The sequence below is a fragment of the Larus michahellis genome, chromosome 1 (genome assembly GCF_964199755.1).
Source record: "Larus michahellis chromosome 1, bLarMic1.1, whole genome shotgun sequence".
NCBI classification, from domain to species: Eukaryota; Metazoa; Chordata; class Aves; order Charadriiformes; family Laridae; genus Larus; species Larus michahellis.
Genome location: NC_133896.1, coordinates 120690136 through 120706835, shown reverse-complemented (window position 1 = coordinate 120706835; position 16700 = coordinate 120690136). Strand labels below are relative to the sequence as shown.

The window sequence follows — 16700 nt, the reverse complement described above, 5'->3', positions numbered from 1 at the left end:
CACTGCTTTGAACACCTTTTCTTTTTGGGGAGCTTTGTCTTGACAAGATTTGTTGGGGTCAAGGGGTGCAATGGCTCTTACTGGCACCTTTTGGGGCCCAAAGCACCCACTAAGCTTCCTAGTTTGCTCAGGCTGACACGGACAAGGAACTTCTCATATCTGATGTCTTCACGCAGAGGGAGCTGACTTAAGGATTTCTGAACAATTTTATCCTTACTTTTGCACCCATAAAATTCAGTTGACTGTTGTCTCCCACATCCAAAGCGGCAAGGCACTAGTGGCAGAAGCTGCAAAGGGACATGTGGACCTACCCCATGTCCCTGAGCCCTGGTCCTGCTACAGAACAGTGCCTCTGCATCTACCCCGCTCACACCATCCTGCTGCCTTCACAGCTGGAGCACATTTGCTCTTTCACAGTGTCCCTGTTAAGAGGTCCTGTGTCGTGTAACTAAAATAACTGCAGCCTCAGGTTTCTTCCATTCAGGAGCCTGCCACTTGCATGAGTGCCCACAGGGCTTGTGTTTGAAATCAGCCCCACAGTTAGCTAGTAAATATATGCTAAGCAGATGATGCTCAGGAATGGAAGGGCATACTCAGGTCTTGAGCCAGTGACGCTTGTGGTCTAGAAAGGACTTTATCACCTTCTCTGTAGCAGCTCTGAGCTACAAGCTCTTGCTTCTTCCTCCAGCAGAGGCCTGGGCTCAGTGTTTTTGTTAATTGACTAAGTGCTCCTTGAAGTGCCTATACCTCAACATCCAGCGTTTCCTAAATTTTGCCCAACTCACATGGTTTGTGTTTTATGGCACCTAGAAGTCTATAGCTAGCATGAACCTAGTAACTTCAGAGTGTAAGCATTTCCAGATCTGCCTATAGCTGATTGTACCTTTACTCCATTTACATCTTCTTTCAAGAGACTGGTATAAGGGACTGGCTTACACTAGGAGGAATACATACCTCTTAGTAAGAGAAAGAAACCAAAAATTTTTTAATCACTGCTAATGATTGAAAAGAGAGGTGTAGGTCCTTTGAATTGTCCACAATACCAATACAGGAAAAAAAAAAAAAAGGAATCACAGTATCACAAAATACTGTTATATAACAAAGTCATGACGTATTGTTGGGCTGGAAGGAAGCAACTACAGGATTTTGGAAATCTCTCTTTCTTGCCTTGCTAACACTCCTTCTCCTTACCTGAATGCCATTTCACTGAGAAGAGGGGATTAGGACAAAACCCAGCCCCAGGGTATGTCATACCGTGGTAGACGCTGTGATGAGAGTGCCTGAATTCTTCACTTCTCCTCTCAAACTCCCAAAAGTGGGAACAGGTGAAAGAGGGCTGTGCTGGAAAGGACCCTACCTTCCAGCAATGAAGATATGTAACTCGGGACTCTGCTGGTCATTAGTGCTTGAGGGAATGCACATCTGACCAGCCATTGCACATCTGTGTGAAATTTCCGGGAAGGACATTTTGGTATTCTACCTTGCAAGTTGCAGCTAGAGGTGACCCACTACCAAGCCTTCTTTCAAGTACTTTCATGTATTAACAATAATAATTTATGATTTGAGAAGTGTTTGTTGACCTGAATCTTCCCCACACTCTCTATGGTAACCTGTTCTGGCACAACTCTTTGACTTCTTTTGGCCAATAAATTTTCTCTTTCCTTATGCACATGTTAGTACAAATATAAAAGAGATAATATGTCAGAAAAGGCAGTAACTCACACAGGAACAAACTGCTACGGTTTCCCGCTTTGGTGCTGGGCACAATAGATTCGTCTAAGCAGAATCATCTGCTACAAAACTGCACCCAAAAAAGTTTTATTTTTCCTGTGAAGTTTTTGATAATCTTAGTAAAACAAGGCAGTGACTTTCTGTAAATTCTGTATAGTCTTAACAGTGCCAGTCATTTAAACAGCTGCAGAAGCAGGACACTGCTTAGAATTTTTTCTTTTCCTGCAATGATGCAGAGATCTTATAATGGAAATAATTCCCTGTGTTTCAATGAACTTTGCTACTTATGGTACGAGCTTACTTTGTAGAAGAAACTTTTCCTCAAGGCAAAATATCCTAAAATGCCTGGAGACAAGATTTTTTATACTGTTCTTCGAAGTGGGCAAAGGTGACTGCTCATAGGAATAAACGGCCCTGACGACAAGTCAGAAAGCAAGACCATGTAAAAATACCATATTTCAGTTTGATGGTGAAAGTTATAAAAAACAGGAAAAATGTTTTATAGTGATCTTATATGGAAATTCCACATTCTTTGACGAACCTTTCCTCTCCCGCAAACTGCACTGAGCAAGATGAGTTGTTCTAAGTGCAGGTTTTTATTTCTGGTCATTTTTAACAAAAGTAAAAGACATTTTGAAATGAAAGGTGCAAGTTACATATATAATTAGGTATCAATCTTGACTGAAAGTAGTGCTGTCTTACCAGCTACGGTACACGCTAGAGCATTTCTTGTACTCCGTAGTTCAAATCTTTACCCAGATTCAGATCTTCTCTTTACCTGAATCAGGGCAGGGACCTGAACATATGTTTCCCATAACCCACCCTGGGTGGGTATTTCAGTTGGCTTTGCTTTGTCCTAAAGCTATTCCATTGCCTAGGGCAAGCAAGACTTAACCAGACAAGAGAACAACTCTACTGTAAAGGCTTTATCTAGCAGGGGTGACACCACGATACCATTGCTCTTCTTCCTCCTCTGTATTGAAAATGGCACCTAATTTACATTATTAAACTGGCTCAGAAAACTAGTTCCAAGAGGAGGCAGTCATGCTAAACATTGAGCTGAAGCTCAGGATCCTACAAGAGCTCCAAGGCCACACAGATATCCCCAACACCAGAGATGGATTTATATACTGTTTCCTATACAGAGAAAAGCCTTTATGGTAAAGAAACTTTACGTTCTCCTGTGTTCCCTTTGAAGCAAAGCTCCGAAAATCTGTCAGCTGATTTGACAGACTGTTCACAGAAAAGCCATAGTTCAGAATGCACCCGTCTCAGTCCAAAGCTGCTGTCTGTCATTAATTGCTTATCAACTATATTACATGCAACATGAAGTCACCAAAATCTAGCTAAGTATCTAATTTATTCAATACCCAGTACTCCTAGCAGGACCATATCAAGTATGGATAGATGCAAAACTCCTGAGCTCAACAGAGACTTCCTGTACTTGTCATTGGGATCTACAGATGACTTCTCTTCCGCATAGTACTAAAAAAACGCCTCACAGTTTCCCTGTGATGCAGTGAAAGAAATGGAAAGGTTCAAGCATTGCCTTTAGGCTGAGATGCACAAACGTGGATATAAACAACAACGGATGTGTGTTGGAGCCAATTTAGCTTTTGGTGCAAACATATACAAGTACAAGGGCTCTGCTTCAGGAATGAAGAGGGGCTGAAGTTAGTTTTCTAAATTGTCTTATATCGTTAAAATCACACTGACATTCAAATTACCATTGCTTTCCCCAAGAGAAAGGTACACAGACATTTAAAAAGTCTAATCATGCACCCACTCACATCTGCATGTGCTTAACTAACCACATAAATAAAATTTAAGCTTGAGACAGACAGATCTGGAGTCAATTGGATCTGGTTCTTAAGTGCTAAGTCTTTTGTGATAACTGAACGTGTACTCCCAAGCCATATAGGTGCTTTTGAAAATTATTCTCACTGCAGAGGGTTACTGGTACCACGCAGAAAGAGGCCAAGCACTTCCATTAAGCACTGAGAAATCTATAAAAGGATCTACCTTCTATAGGTCTACCTTGTGTTTGTCTCATGTTTTATGCTTTCTCCTATTACTACAGTTTTAGGTTGCTTTATACAACATAAAACCAGCAACAGCCAGGGTGTTGCTCAAGAGGTGCTCGTATGCAGGGGGCCACAGCAGAGAGTTTGTTGCTATTGCAGATTCTTTATTTATACTGGGAAATTTTATCTAGTAAGAAAGGTTTGCAATATTCTGATCTGTGAACTCTAAGTGCTGACGTTAGAGGCAAGTGATTTCCAGAGGTGAATAGAGTGCAAGAAATAAGCATGGTGGCAGCCTTTCTCGATCAACTGAGCTATCTCTGCTCTGCCTTGTGTCATACACTAATGCCACCATCACAAAGGATGCATGGGTCTGTCAAAAATCCATTAAAATGTTTCCACCACAAAACAGACAGTCAGAGCTGAAGTCTGTGTGAAGGGCGACAGAAGATAGCCAGCGTGAAACACAGACCTGGCAATTTTAAATAGATTCTTGTCTAAGAACAGATTATGATTTTCAGCCAATACATTTTTAATAACATCTTTATAAATAAACAGAAACATTGGCTTGCAGAAAAATGGCTTTTAAGACTAATTATTGATCTCTTCTTGATGTTCAGAGATGCTTCTTATAGATTTCACTTGTAGCATGTTTCTTAGGAGTAAAGTTCAGCCTTTGCACAGGGCTGGCATTAGTCATATAAGTCCTTCCCTGTGTGGTATTAAGGGATTTGAACAGCACATAGATCTTTTGCTGGCCTTCTCCATGGCATGAAAATTTACCTTCATACCTTCAGTGTCAACCACTGACAATATTATTCATACAAGCATCAAGCACCCTCACGACCACATGCTACTACAAATTTAGATAATTTAGTGATAAAAAGTGAGTCCTAAGTCATTATTCATACCCCATCTGAGACTACACAGTGAAGTCAATGACTGGTTATCGATGTAGACCATACAACTGCTTATGATGTTTTGGGTTCTTCTACCTATTCAAAAGGGAATGGTCCGTGCCTGAAAGTGTTCACAGTCTGACCAAAGCAATATTAATATTACAGTGACATTAATACTATGTATTTTATATATACTGGGATGCACCTGTGCTAGTAAATCAGCAGTGAGAGGGCATGTTTCTGGCACTGCAATGCAGCGCTCCACTCCGATAAGTATGGTCCCTGCACCCGTCTGGCCCAGGCCAACAGCATCCTCTCAGCAACTTGCCATCACAGCTGAGGAGCTAGCACAGGCCAGGGAGCCGCCTCAAGAAGCAGTCTGCATGCAGTCATCCTGCTTTGGAGGGTAAGAGTTTCACACTACATACATAGAACATTCCTGTCTGCTGGACTTGGTGCCAGAGAGAAATCCCAGGCACATTTAATTTTCTAGTATACTACTAGAGCCTTGGAGTCTGGTCATACAACAGCATCCAAAGCAAACCTATGGACCCTATCCTTACAGTCTGCATTTAAGGCAAGTAAGAGCTGGCAGAAACAGAGATCGAAGAAGAAGGTAGCAGTAAGACAAGGTGTCACGACACGTGGGCTGCCTAATCATTGTCAGAAGTTGGAGGAAGAAGAGAGGCAAACAGCTGATATTTAGTATACGTCACCTAAGTTCAAGACAGCTAGCAGAACTAGAGTTTCTGATGTTAATCATACTAAGGACCGATTAACTATATGAAACTTTATTCCTTTGCTGCATTTCTTATTCCATGTTTCTTTCTCATACTGGGCAATTTGTTTGAGTTTCAGAAATAATCTCTATTATATTTCAACCACTGGTGCTTTCAAAACACCATTGCTCTTGCATCTAAAGTTTTCTCCCTGTATGTTTCCCCTCTCCTCTGCGCACCTGCTTGGAGAAGGTCTATCAACAGCGTAAAAACATACCAAAGGGGGGGATGCGCTCCATTTCTGTCGAGCAGACGTTCTCCTCGTGTGCCCATCTGCCATAGGTGGCAGAGTAGATGATAAGGAACTTGGACTCCTGACAGTGGAGTTTCAGTTCCTGGTTTTCACATGCTGATTTGGTTTTGTATTCAGCTAAAATAGAAGCAAATAACAATATGGTAGCATGAGGCAATTTACTCGGCTGGACTGTTAATAGCAAATAGCAGCATGACAGAAAACAGCTTTTCTGCAAGTTCTGTTGCGAGTGATATGTGGCACTATTACAACCAGAGACAAAGCCAACAGCAAAGCGGAGTGTTTCCTCCAACTGAATTGCTCCCATATGACTATCTAAAGCCTCCGGCTCCTTTTTGAAAGGAACTGAAAAGTTAACTTTTGCCAATCTCCTCTCCCAGTGGAACAGCCTCCCCCCTTCCTGCCTGATTTCCTGGCTTGCTTTCCACCGCTGCTCAGTGGGAGAAGCCTCGTCCTTTCCTATTGTCTCTCCCAGGGACAATGTTGCATTCTTACGCCTACTTCAGATGCCCGCCTGAGTGCTGAGAGCCTCCGACCACTCATCAATCATGGGGACGGCTGGCATCACCCAGTGCCGCCGTGCACAGCACTAAGCGAGCACCCAAGAATGGGAGGCACAAAGGCACGGGGACGGGCTACTTACCCTGAGCCAGACAGTGCTCTCAGCTACATTTGCATGGCTCCACCAAGGTCAGTGACTTTCCCTGGGCGTTGACTATCCAGCACGGGCTCATTTGAAAGTTTTGCTGACAAAGTATTGCTGTGAATCAGGAGGCTGAGAAAAATACACCCCCTCCCTTTCCCAGCTGGCACAGGCACACTGGCAGCGCTCTCAGCACAGAGGTGGGGAAAGCCAGTGAGATCTTCTTCCAGACAGCATGGTTCATCCCTCCTAGGGACTGGTTAAAATCTGCCGTCTGGCCAAGGAGGTCTCTTGCTGGCCTAAGCAGCCGCTCTGCTTGCAGCATTTTACCGCTCAAGTCTTGCTGGTCTAGGTATGGCGGCAAACCTTTTCAGTGCAGATAACGCCAGGGAGAAGAGTTTACTCTGCTCCATTTTTTTGTCTTTTAAAAATGTGAAAACAGGAAAAGGAGGTTCCTGAGCTAAGCAGGAGAAAAGGGAAACCTTATTGTTACTGAGTGGTATCCCAGCGAGTGGAGCGCGGGTGTTGGTGCTAGGGGAACTGGAGAGAGAAAAACCTCCTATCTATTCAATAAAGAAAACATTATTGTTTCATTTAGAATAGAACAGATAAAAAAATGGGTTAATGTTCTTGGTATAGTGCAGTTTCTTCCATTTGAGCTCATCAGCAGTCACAAGTTTAAGTGTAAAAAGTGTGATTTTTAAAAATTCTTGACCTGCTGCAGATTGTTACTTCTGCAGAAGCACCTGCCATACCGTACACCCATGAGGATCATGCCAAGAAAACAGAGGATGTGACCCAAGGGCTGACAGCCTAAAGAGGGGCTCTGTGTCTGTACGGCTGCACTCCGTGGCTGCTGGAGAGGCTATGGAAGTACAGACAACAGAAAAAAAACACCCAAGAGGTGTAAGACAAAGTAGGAATACAAGAGAGACCTCTGCAGGGATACAGCAACAACAGAGGAAAATACAGTATTTCTAAGTAGACGAAAAACCAAGGGAGTCAGGCAATTGCTTAAGTGCCTGCTTGAAGGCAAGGAGACTGTAAAATAAAGTTATACTCAAGTGACTTCTTCAGTAAGGATGTTTTCCACAGCCAAGCCTAAGAATATTGGTGTCTTACCTACAAGTAAAAATTTCCTGTCACATGAAATCACGTAATTTGCACTGAAACTGGACTATTCCTCAGTTCTGAAGGCAGCACTTGCTGTTAAATTCACTTTCCACAGGTTTTTGTAAAATCCAGATTACAGAGAATCTTATATATTCAAAGTAGCTCATTTCCAGTGGGAAAAATACTAAGCAGCTTATAAAAGTAACAAACAGGATCCCAATCCACTTTTGATTAGTAAAGGGAGATTTTGAATGATACAGACACAACTATGATCTTCAAATCCATCTACTATTAATAATGCAGTAACTGTAATATGTAAAAAAAAAAAAATCTTTAAATGATAAGATAATAAAACAGATCATAAAAACGTTAAATTTCACATTTTTTTCCCCCCTGATGATTGGCCCAGTAAATCTCCCTGGGAGTTCTTGTATCAATGCTTTGCCAAAGTTAACACCTGCCTACTCCATTCCGGTATCTCTGCTCTGACTTCAATACTTTGCCCTTCAGTTTGCTTGCCACCCCTGTTCTTATTCCACCAGTGATGTCTATCTTAATGCTCTGATTAAAGAAAATCTCTTTTGTGCTTCCTCCTTTAGTTGTGGGATGGTATTTCTGAGTTGGCTGGTAAACCTACCCATAAATCATCATTCAACTATTTTCTTTGGGACCCATTTCAGCCACACTGGGGATTAGCTGCCAACAAAAGCTGAGCCCCCGGGCTACTGAGGCTTGTTCTCATATACAATAGCAACAAGAAAAACAATTTAAAAATACAAATAAATGAAACCTCATGGTGATTGTCTTAATCTTTCTTACACTTTTCTCATATTTACAAAGTGCATTCTCTTTAAGGCAGGATTTGTCCCTTTACATACCAACGTCAATTACGTGCATCGAACACAGGTTCTACAATGAAATTCTGTAATAAAGTCAGCCATGCACGTGTATCCTCCAGCCATTATTCTATAAATGGGAGGTAGTAACAGAGGATCTTTGAAAGCTTTGGTCCTACCTCCTGAAGCGTTTTTGCATATTGCTTATTATGATATCTTCTTCATCATTTGGATCCTTAGCCCAACCACTTGTTTTTTGCTGTTCAGCTCTATATTTCTAATATGACATTATCGTTGCCATCTCTTTAAAAATAATTTCCAAAACATTTTTCCTTTCTAGTCTGATGTCTGACATCTGACTCTGCCAAACTACACTGGTCATTAAATTGGCAGCAAGCACACTGAAGTTGTAAACACAATGGAGAGCTAAGGCAAAGCAGAAATAAAACAATTTGCCATTAATCTAAGAGCCTCAAAACTTCACACGGATTTATGCAAAGCCTTGTGCAGCAGCATTTTAACCAAAACGAACAACAAAACACACACAAAAACACATTTGCCTGATGTGGATTACTTACTAGGTTTGCATTTAAAGGAGACAAGGAGGAATTTAGTGGTCCCTGGACACAGATCAGGCCCAAAAACCCGACTATTGACAAGAAGCTGGCAGGATCTCAGGTTTTGGCATTCATCCAGTACTTTCTAGAACAACGGGCAAAAAGCATAGGCTTGAAAACAAGGCATGAAGCTATACAGCAATGAGAACACTTAGTTGTACTTTGTTCTATACAGGTGAAAATCACTCCTTCACAACTTTTTGACTATGAACATGTAAGAAACTTCCGTATCACTGGATTTAAGCCACATCTTTTGAGTCATGGCCAAGTTTATGGGAATGTATTCATCACAGCAATGCCCAAGGCAACTTAGGATGTTACCAGTTTGCTGTTGTTTGTCACTTTTCCCTCTGCCCCCAGCCGGTCAGCCAGATCTTGCTGTGTGCCACCATAGCCTCTGTGGTGCTTGGGTCTCTCTGCAGAGCCCTGAGCAAGTGGGAACACCCTCAGCCCCCAGCCTCTTCACCAATGTGCCTGAGGCTCTCACGCACTCCTCAGAGCATTTATGGGACTGCAATGTCCAGGTGAAGCATGATAACTCAAAAAGATGTCTTTTTAACCATTTCATCCCAATCTACTCAAGTTTACCTTATCATGGTCTGTAGTATCTTCACTCAAAAGAGTTCTAACTCATGACTTGGTGTGCTTAGTGATGCTTAAGTACACCCCAGCTTTACGCCACGTGCAGGACCTCCTGCTTAAGGGGCCCTTACTTCTTGCTTGCATTTACACACATTATCAGGTATTTACTTGACTTGCCACTTGAACAAATTTCAGAATTGCTTTGATCGGATAGCCCAGATGTGCCTGTCTATCCTAAGCCTGCTTGTCTTTTTTTTTTTTTCTTTTCCCAAATGCTGTTCTAAGGCCATACCTACCCCAGATTTTTTGGCCCAGCCCTATACCATGGTTCTTACTCTGCAGCTTCACTGGGAGTGGCAACAGAGGAGGACAATAAAAAGGTCAGCAGTGTTAAACACAGAGGGTCACATGGGCCCTCACCAAGTTCAGCAGAAGGACTGAGTACTCCTAGTGCTCACATTAGTGTTCCCACTTCATCAGTGGTTTGAGAGCTGTATAGAAAATACGAAGACATTGCCCAAGAGGAGTCTGAGTCCAGTATTTAACACAGGCACAAGCCAAAGCACCTAAAAAAATCCAGTCTAAATGCAGCAGTATACTTATGAAATTCCTATTAATCTTCAAAGCCCAGTTTAGAGAGGGCTTTCTATACGCTATTCTTGAATAGTTTCTGTTGTTGTGCCCAGGATTCTTGATGTGTAAAATCAGAGCAGACTGTGATGAGGGCATTGTCTCCAGGTCACCCTGCTCTTAACAGCAGTAACTGTAAGATACCACTCTAATAATTTTAGGTACTCTCATAACATCTATGGGAAATTTTGCCTTGTTTCTCATCATAAGGGGTCTCAGTCATACCAAGAGGACAAATCAGAAATTTACCACTGTGACAGCATAAGCTGCACTCTTGTTTCCAGGCTGAGAGAGTTGGCAGTGGCTGAATCCCTCCTGTCATCCCTGGAAGCCATCCCTCCCAAGCAGAAATGATATACATAGGCAGCACACCGCTGCAATCCTATAAAACTCTTGCCTTTTTGTTCCCGTTGGTAGAAGAAGAGGACTTGCGTCCAACACTTTTTGAGCATTAAGTGCACTCTAAAGAATTTAAAAGGGAAGGAAAAGCACAGCAGACTTAATTTTATCAGTCAATTTGTCTTTTACAGAGTTGGAAGTCAAACAAATAACTCCTCCTTAATTGGGATTGTTCTGGAACAGGCCAGTGCAATACAGTTACATCTTTAGCAAGTGGAGATAGCTGTACCCTACTGAGTCACCTTCTGTTTGCACCTGAGCTGAATCATCTCCTGTGCATCTGTTTGTATTTTCTCCTACTTAACGCAAACAGCAGTCGCATTTTCTATCATGTTGCTGTGCAAAAACACGCTACCACAAAAGCAAACATGATACTCAAAATGACATAGCACTGGGCTGTTAATATCTCAAGACAGATCTAACTTTGCAGTGATCCTTTTAATGGGAGGTCACTGTAAAAAATGCCTGTTATGCTTCCTCCCGACTGCAGGGTAGCATCACGCCCGATTATGCAGACTGCAGATGCGGTTCCAAAGGGAAGGGGAGGAGGGATGAGATCACTGGTGCTCTTTTCTAAGAAACCAGTTTACAGGATGTGTCTCTTCTCCTTGACAGAACCGGAACTCCCTGAGATGCAGAGCATTCGTATCTCTCATGCTTGTGGCCTCATCAAAATGCTTGCATGCCTTTGATCAATGACAGTGCCTGAATGATGACGATAGTTTATACAACAGTTATCCCATGCTGTGTTTATTACATTCAAGGGAAAAAACTGCCCATGGAGACATCACAAAGGCACTCACAAGCCCAAAATAATCATTGGTGTCACTTCACTGTGGTCAGTAAAATGACATCAAGGATGCATCTGGCCTACTGTTTTTGGTGGAGAGATGTACTTTCACATGGCCTATAGGTCATGTCTGGAATGCCTTTTAGAAGTTGCAGTACAGCATGGGCAAGCCACACTTGTAAAACTGCCCTAATATTGTTTCTGGAGGGAGGATATTACCACCAAACCACTCCGTAAAACTCTTCAACTCACTAGTGGTGGGAACAGACATTCCCTGTTGTCAAGAAGCAATGTGTCGGCTGCAAGCACAAATGTTGCAAGCTTCATCAAAGTTTCTGTAAAGCATTTACAACAGCTTCACCAACAGAACATGTTCAGATTCCATGACTACTCATTTTTGCAATGATTTACTGAATTTGGCCTAACACTGGGCATTTTCACTATGATGAAACAAGTCTTTGACAGCAATGTAAGTCAGACCTTCTAACCCTTGTTACAAAAGCCTCCACAGCAGAAAGTAATTTATGAAGTATAAATCATTTCAAGCTACACTTAAGTGGGCCCAGCAAAAAAACCATAGGATATTACTGATACAAATCACATATTCACAGAACTGCAGATACCTGCAGAAGTGCTTAGGATCTGCTGTTTAGCTGTAACGGTGCCTTTTCAGTGAGTTAAGACAGGCATGGAACAAGCCTAATGCCAACCAGAATGCCATCGTATTCAGCGGATTTGTAACCCAGCTCTGTCCGATGTTTTTATCCTCTCCTGGGGACAAGGAGGGCCTGTGTGATGGATTAAGACTGTCTTAGGCAACTTTGAGAAGGGGGTTTCCCGAGCAAGGCTCATCAAAATAGAAGGCAATCTACAAAGCTTTCACAATCCTATGGTAATATCCTGCTGGCCAGACAAATCCTTTCAGTTGTAATACTTTTGATGGTAAACTGACATAGACACGATGTCATTTCATTCAACATTGTGAACACTCGCCGTTTTCACACAGCATAGCTCACTGCGTGGAAACAGTCAAAAACATTCTGTGCATTAAGAGCCTTTACAACATGCGATACCTGCAAAGAGGTGGGCGCCACACAGTTTATGGGTTCTGTCATCCTGGTTTCAGGCTCCTGAGTACTACACATGTGGTAGTCTTGCCCGTAAAATGCTGACTGAACACTTATTGTTGAATGCCGAGGACAGTGCAGACTCAAATGTTCCCCATCGCAGGCATAGGCAGTATGATTTTGCAGGAGTTTGGTTAGGTAACCTAGAAAATATTCAGCTCTGTTACAACTAGTACAGGAAACGACAAGTTCGTTAGATAATAAGAAAACCACAGTCAGTCTCTGGAAAGGGCATTGTAGTCAAGGTTATATGTATGGCCCGCTGCCACACCACATGGTTCTGTGAATGGGTCAACCTTTACATGCTAGTAATGCTTGGGTCTGGAAAACAAGAGGTTGTGTGGCAGTGAGTCAGAGCCCTACCAGCACTCCAGCAGCGGCACTATGTCGGAGACGTCATTTCACAGACAATAAATGGGCTCAGGTCCTTGCCAGTCGTCGTTGCTAACAATCTCATGGCATGTTTGCAGAAGTCAGAAGGGCTACTACTTGGTTTCGCGGGCTAGACTCTTGCGTTCCAGCTGGCTAAGGTATTTCTTACACCTCGTCTTAAACTGATGCTGTGCACTTCTGGTCTCCTAGGCAGTCATGTTTCCCCACAGGTGATAATAAAAGTGATTCTCCCTGTATCACTGGATCAGATGCTACGACAACAGAGGCAAGGTGTCCATAAGTGCTGGACAGAAACACAAATGTAAGATACACAGAATTTTGTATTTGCTAAAAAGTTTGTCAGTGTTACCAGGAGAGGGAGAGGTAGGATCTGTACGCAGCTGTCCACTGCACCATCCATTTGCATCTTTTAATAAGTGAGTCCATGAGCAGCAGAGCTAATGACAGCAGTTTTTCCGATTTGTATTTCATTGCCTCTTTAGCCAAGATTTCTGTTATCACCGCAAATATTTACAAATCTAACCTCCTACTGCCCTTCTCTCTGTTCTGCAGAATACTTTAATGGAAACATGCAGGTTGCTACCTCTGACCATTACAAATTAGCCATTGTGATGGGAAACTATTGGAGGTAATCTAATTCAAAAACTTTCCTCACCTATACTTACAAGGCTTTGATATCTCTACCACTCCGTCACACTTGATTGAAATCTATCTTTAAGCAGAAAAGGCTTCTAAGTGAAGGGGAAGAATAGACATGAGGAACAGGAGAGATAAAGGATACAAAATACCAGTCTGCAACCAAAGCAATATCCTTCCTCTACTCTCATCCACAAACACATGGAAATTAGACCCAAACCCACTTTTTTCCCCATGAGTTTTATGACAACCCAATATGCTACAATCAAAGCAAATCTGTTTTCTAATTCTTACACTATTAACCAAACTTTTTATTAATGTGCATACAGTAACTATATTTGAATAGTTTTGTTATTCTTATACGTGCTTTAAATTCTGTATAAGTCTCTCTAAAATAAATTCCCAACTTCTAGAACACCAAGTTCATCCACATTCACGTCAAAAAACCTGAACAAAATTCTCCAAGGCCAACATACTAAGTAATGAGAAAGCACTAAGAGCCTCCATTGATTAATTTGAGAAAAGATTTGTAGAGGTTTTAAAACTGAGACCATGATTACATGCTGTTGTGATTTAACCCCAGCCGGCAGCTAGAATCATGGAGCCACTTGCTCACTCCCCCCAGTTCGGATGGGGGAGACAATCAGAAGAGTAAAAGTGAGGAAAACTCGTGGGTTGAGACAAAGACAGTTTAATACGCAAAGCAAAAGCCTCACACACAAGCAAAGCAAACCAAGGGATTCATTCACTGCTTCCCATGGGCAGGCAGGTGTTCAGCCATCTCCAGGAAAGCAGGGCTCCAGCACGCGCTAATGGTTACTTGGGAACACAAACACCGTCACTCCAAACGTCCCCCCCCTTCCTTCTTCTTCCCCAGCTTTATATACTGAGCATGACATCATATGGCATGGAATATTTCTTTAGTCAGTTGGGGTCAGCTGTCCCGGCTGTGCCTCTTCGCAACTGCTTGTGCCCCCCCAAGTCCACTCACTGTCGGGGTGGTGTGAGGAGCAGAAAAGGCCTTGACTGCTTGGCAACAACCAAAACCACTAGTGCACTACCAACACTATTCCCATCCCAAATCCAAAACATAGCACTACACCATCTGCTAGCAAAAAAAAAATAAAATTAACTCCATCCCAGCTGAAACCATGGCACATATGTATCTTTTTAATTTCAAAAATTATAATTTTTGTCTCTTTTACAAACATATAATTGGTCTCATGAAAGACAAAAGCTAGTATCTTCTCCTCAGAAGCCTTGCTTACCCCCACTGTGGTGACATTATTACTGTTAAGTGTATCGCAAAAAACCAAAACCAAACAAACCATATTTTCTTGTTTCAGTGACTGAATGACAAGTTTTTTGTATAATTAAAAAAAATTAGTTTTCTCAAAGAAAATATTGAAAAAGAGTTTGCTCATGCCATTTAATTTTCACACCTTTTGCTCTTTTCAAACCTTTCACCAAAGACAAACAATTTAAAAAAAGGTTTTTAAAATAGAAATTTAAGTATTCCAGGTAATTTATATGAAAATAAAATATTTTGGTTCTCTGGCATCTTTCCCAGCACCAGTTGTGCAACTGGATAGGAAAATTCAGCTCCCCTATCAATTACTAAGTTTGGAGAAAGGGGAAGCCTGCTCTGCTATTGTCTTTGCTGTTCCTCATCCAGAGTCCAAGAGAGAACAGGAGTCAGCTAGATGCACCTTCCAGTGCAGCAAAGATGCAAGTGAATTCCTCACCTCATTGAATTCAATCTGAGCACTGGCACTAAAATCAGGATGGAGAGAATTTCATGCCCTGTATTTGCAGTCTAGATCTCAAGGAGACCAGCCAGCAGAAATCCCCATGGCGTCTCACAGGTTAAAAAAAAAAAAAACCAACAAAAAAAACCCCAACAAAAAATCCAAACCAAATCCATCCCCTACATCTTCTGTGTAATTGAGATCACAAATAATTGAGCTTTCCTGCCGGAGCCACTCCTCTGTCAGCCTGCTCCTGAAAGGTGCTGAGTATTGCCAGGAAAATGGGCCGAATGCCCAATTGCACCCAAGTGATTTTGCTATGGTCCCCTACTGTAAAGGGGCCTCCGATGGCATTTACTGCTGCTGAATACCTTTGACGGTGCCATCATAGCATAAAGGGCCGCAGTGTAAAAGAGCATTCAGCCCAACGTGAGTTGTGGGCACTCAACACCTTGAAAGATTTAGCCCGATATTTGTAATCATTTCAATTCTTCAGGTTTTAAGTTACTTGGAGCCAAGAGTGCTGTATACAAAACAGCCCAGTATTCCCTAAAGAATATCAGCTATGTTGTGATTTGGATGAGTTCCCTGGCATCTTAACTGCTACTTTGATCCTGCAAATTCCTAATCCAGTATCTAAGCACCTTTCTCCAACAATTGCAACTATTCAATCCTTTAAAAAAATGCCTTTTTAAAAAACTTGCTCTGATTCTGTATAAGCAATATGCTTCACTTGTAAAAATAGCATTAGACAGACTGGTGAAAATAAGACATCATGTTCTCCGGCCTTCCAAGACGCATTTAAAGTGACTCTGCTGTTATTAAAATCCTTGTGTATTTGCACACAATAAAGGATAAAAATAGTAATGGAAATTGGCTGAAACCTAATGTTCTCTGATAAGAGAAGTGGTGACGTACTAGTATCTAAATTGCTCGTTTCACATGGCAGACCACGTAAACCGGCATTTTTTATTACTATACACACAGACTATGCAGACACAGGTGGAGCGGTCAGCCCTTTGCGAAGAGTGTTGCCGACTGGGCAGATCACAGCCCATGCTGAGAAAGAATTCCCACTCGGAAAAGTCATGATTTCCTCTTGCTCTTCCCTGAAAAACTCCAGCTTCTTTCCTCTCCTCATGCTGGCCCATTTTCACATACCGGGGCACTGCCTGCCCTGTGGCCACCCAAACGATGGGGCTCAGCGAGGGCATAAAGTTTTCTTGGCAGCTGCCACCTCTCACCTCAGTCCCAGAGCAGTGCTTGCACAGGGGGGAGTAGCTTCCAGTTCATAGAATGATAGAATGGTTTGGGTTGGAAGGGACCTTAAAGATCATCTTGTGCCACCCCCCCTGCCCTGGGCAGGGACACCTCCCACTAGACCAGGCTGCTCAAAGCCCCATCCAGCCTGGCCTTGAACACTTCCAGGGATGGGGCATCCACAACTTCCCTGGGCAACCTGTTCCAGTGTCTCACCACCCTCACAGGAAAGAATTTCTT

The 16700-nt window shown here is 42.4% G+C and overlaps 1 protein-coding gene across 2 annotated transcripts in view; it reads right to left on the bottom strand.

Annotated features, from left to right (window-relative positions):
* EVA1C (eva-1 homolog C) overlaps window positions 1-16700 on the bottom strand; it is a 41094-nt gene that overhangs the window by 11980 nt on the left and 12414 nt on the right. For both annotated transcript variants that reach the window (XM_074600843.1, XM_074600853.1), the window contains exons 2-4: window positions 12370-12566; window positions 8857-8980; window positions 5651-5803 (exon numbers count right to left, since the gene is read on the bottom strand). In XM_074600843.1, the coding sequence (XP_074456944.1) occupies window positions 5651-5803; window positions 8857-8980; window positions 12370-12566 (474 nt within the window). The remainder of the gene's footprint in view (window positions 1-5650; window positions 5804-8856; window positions 8981-12369; window positions 12567-16700) is intronic.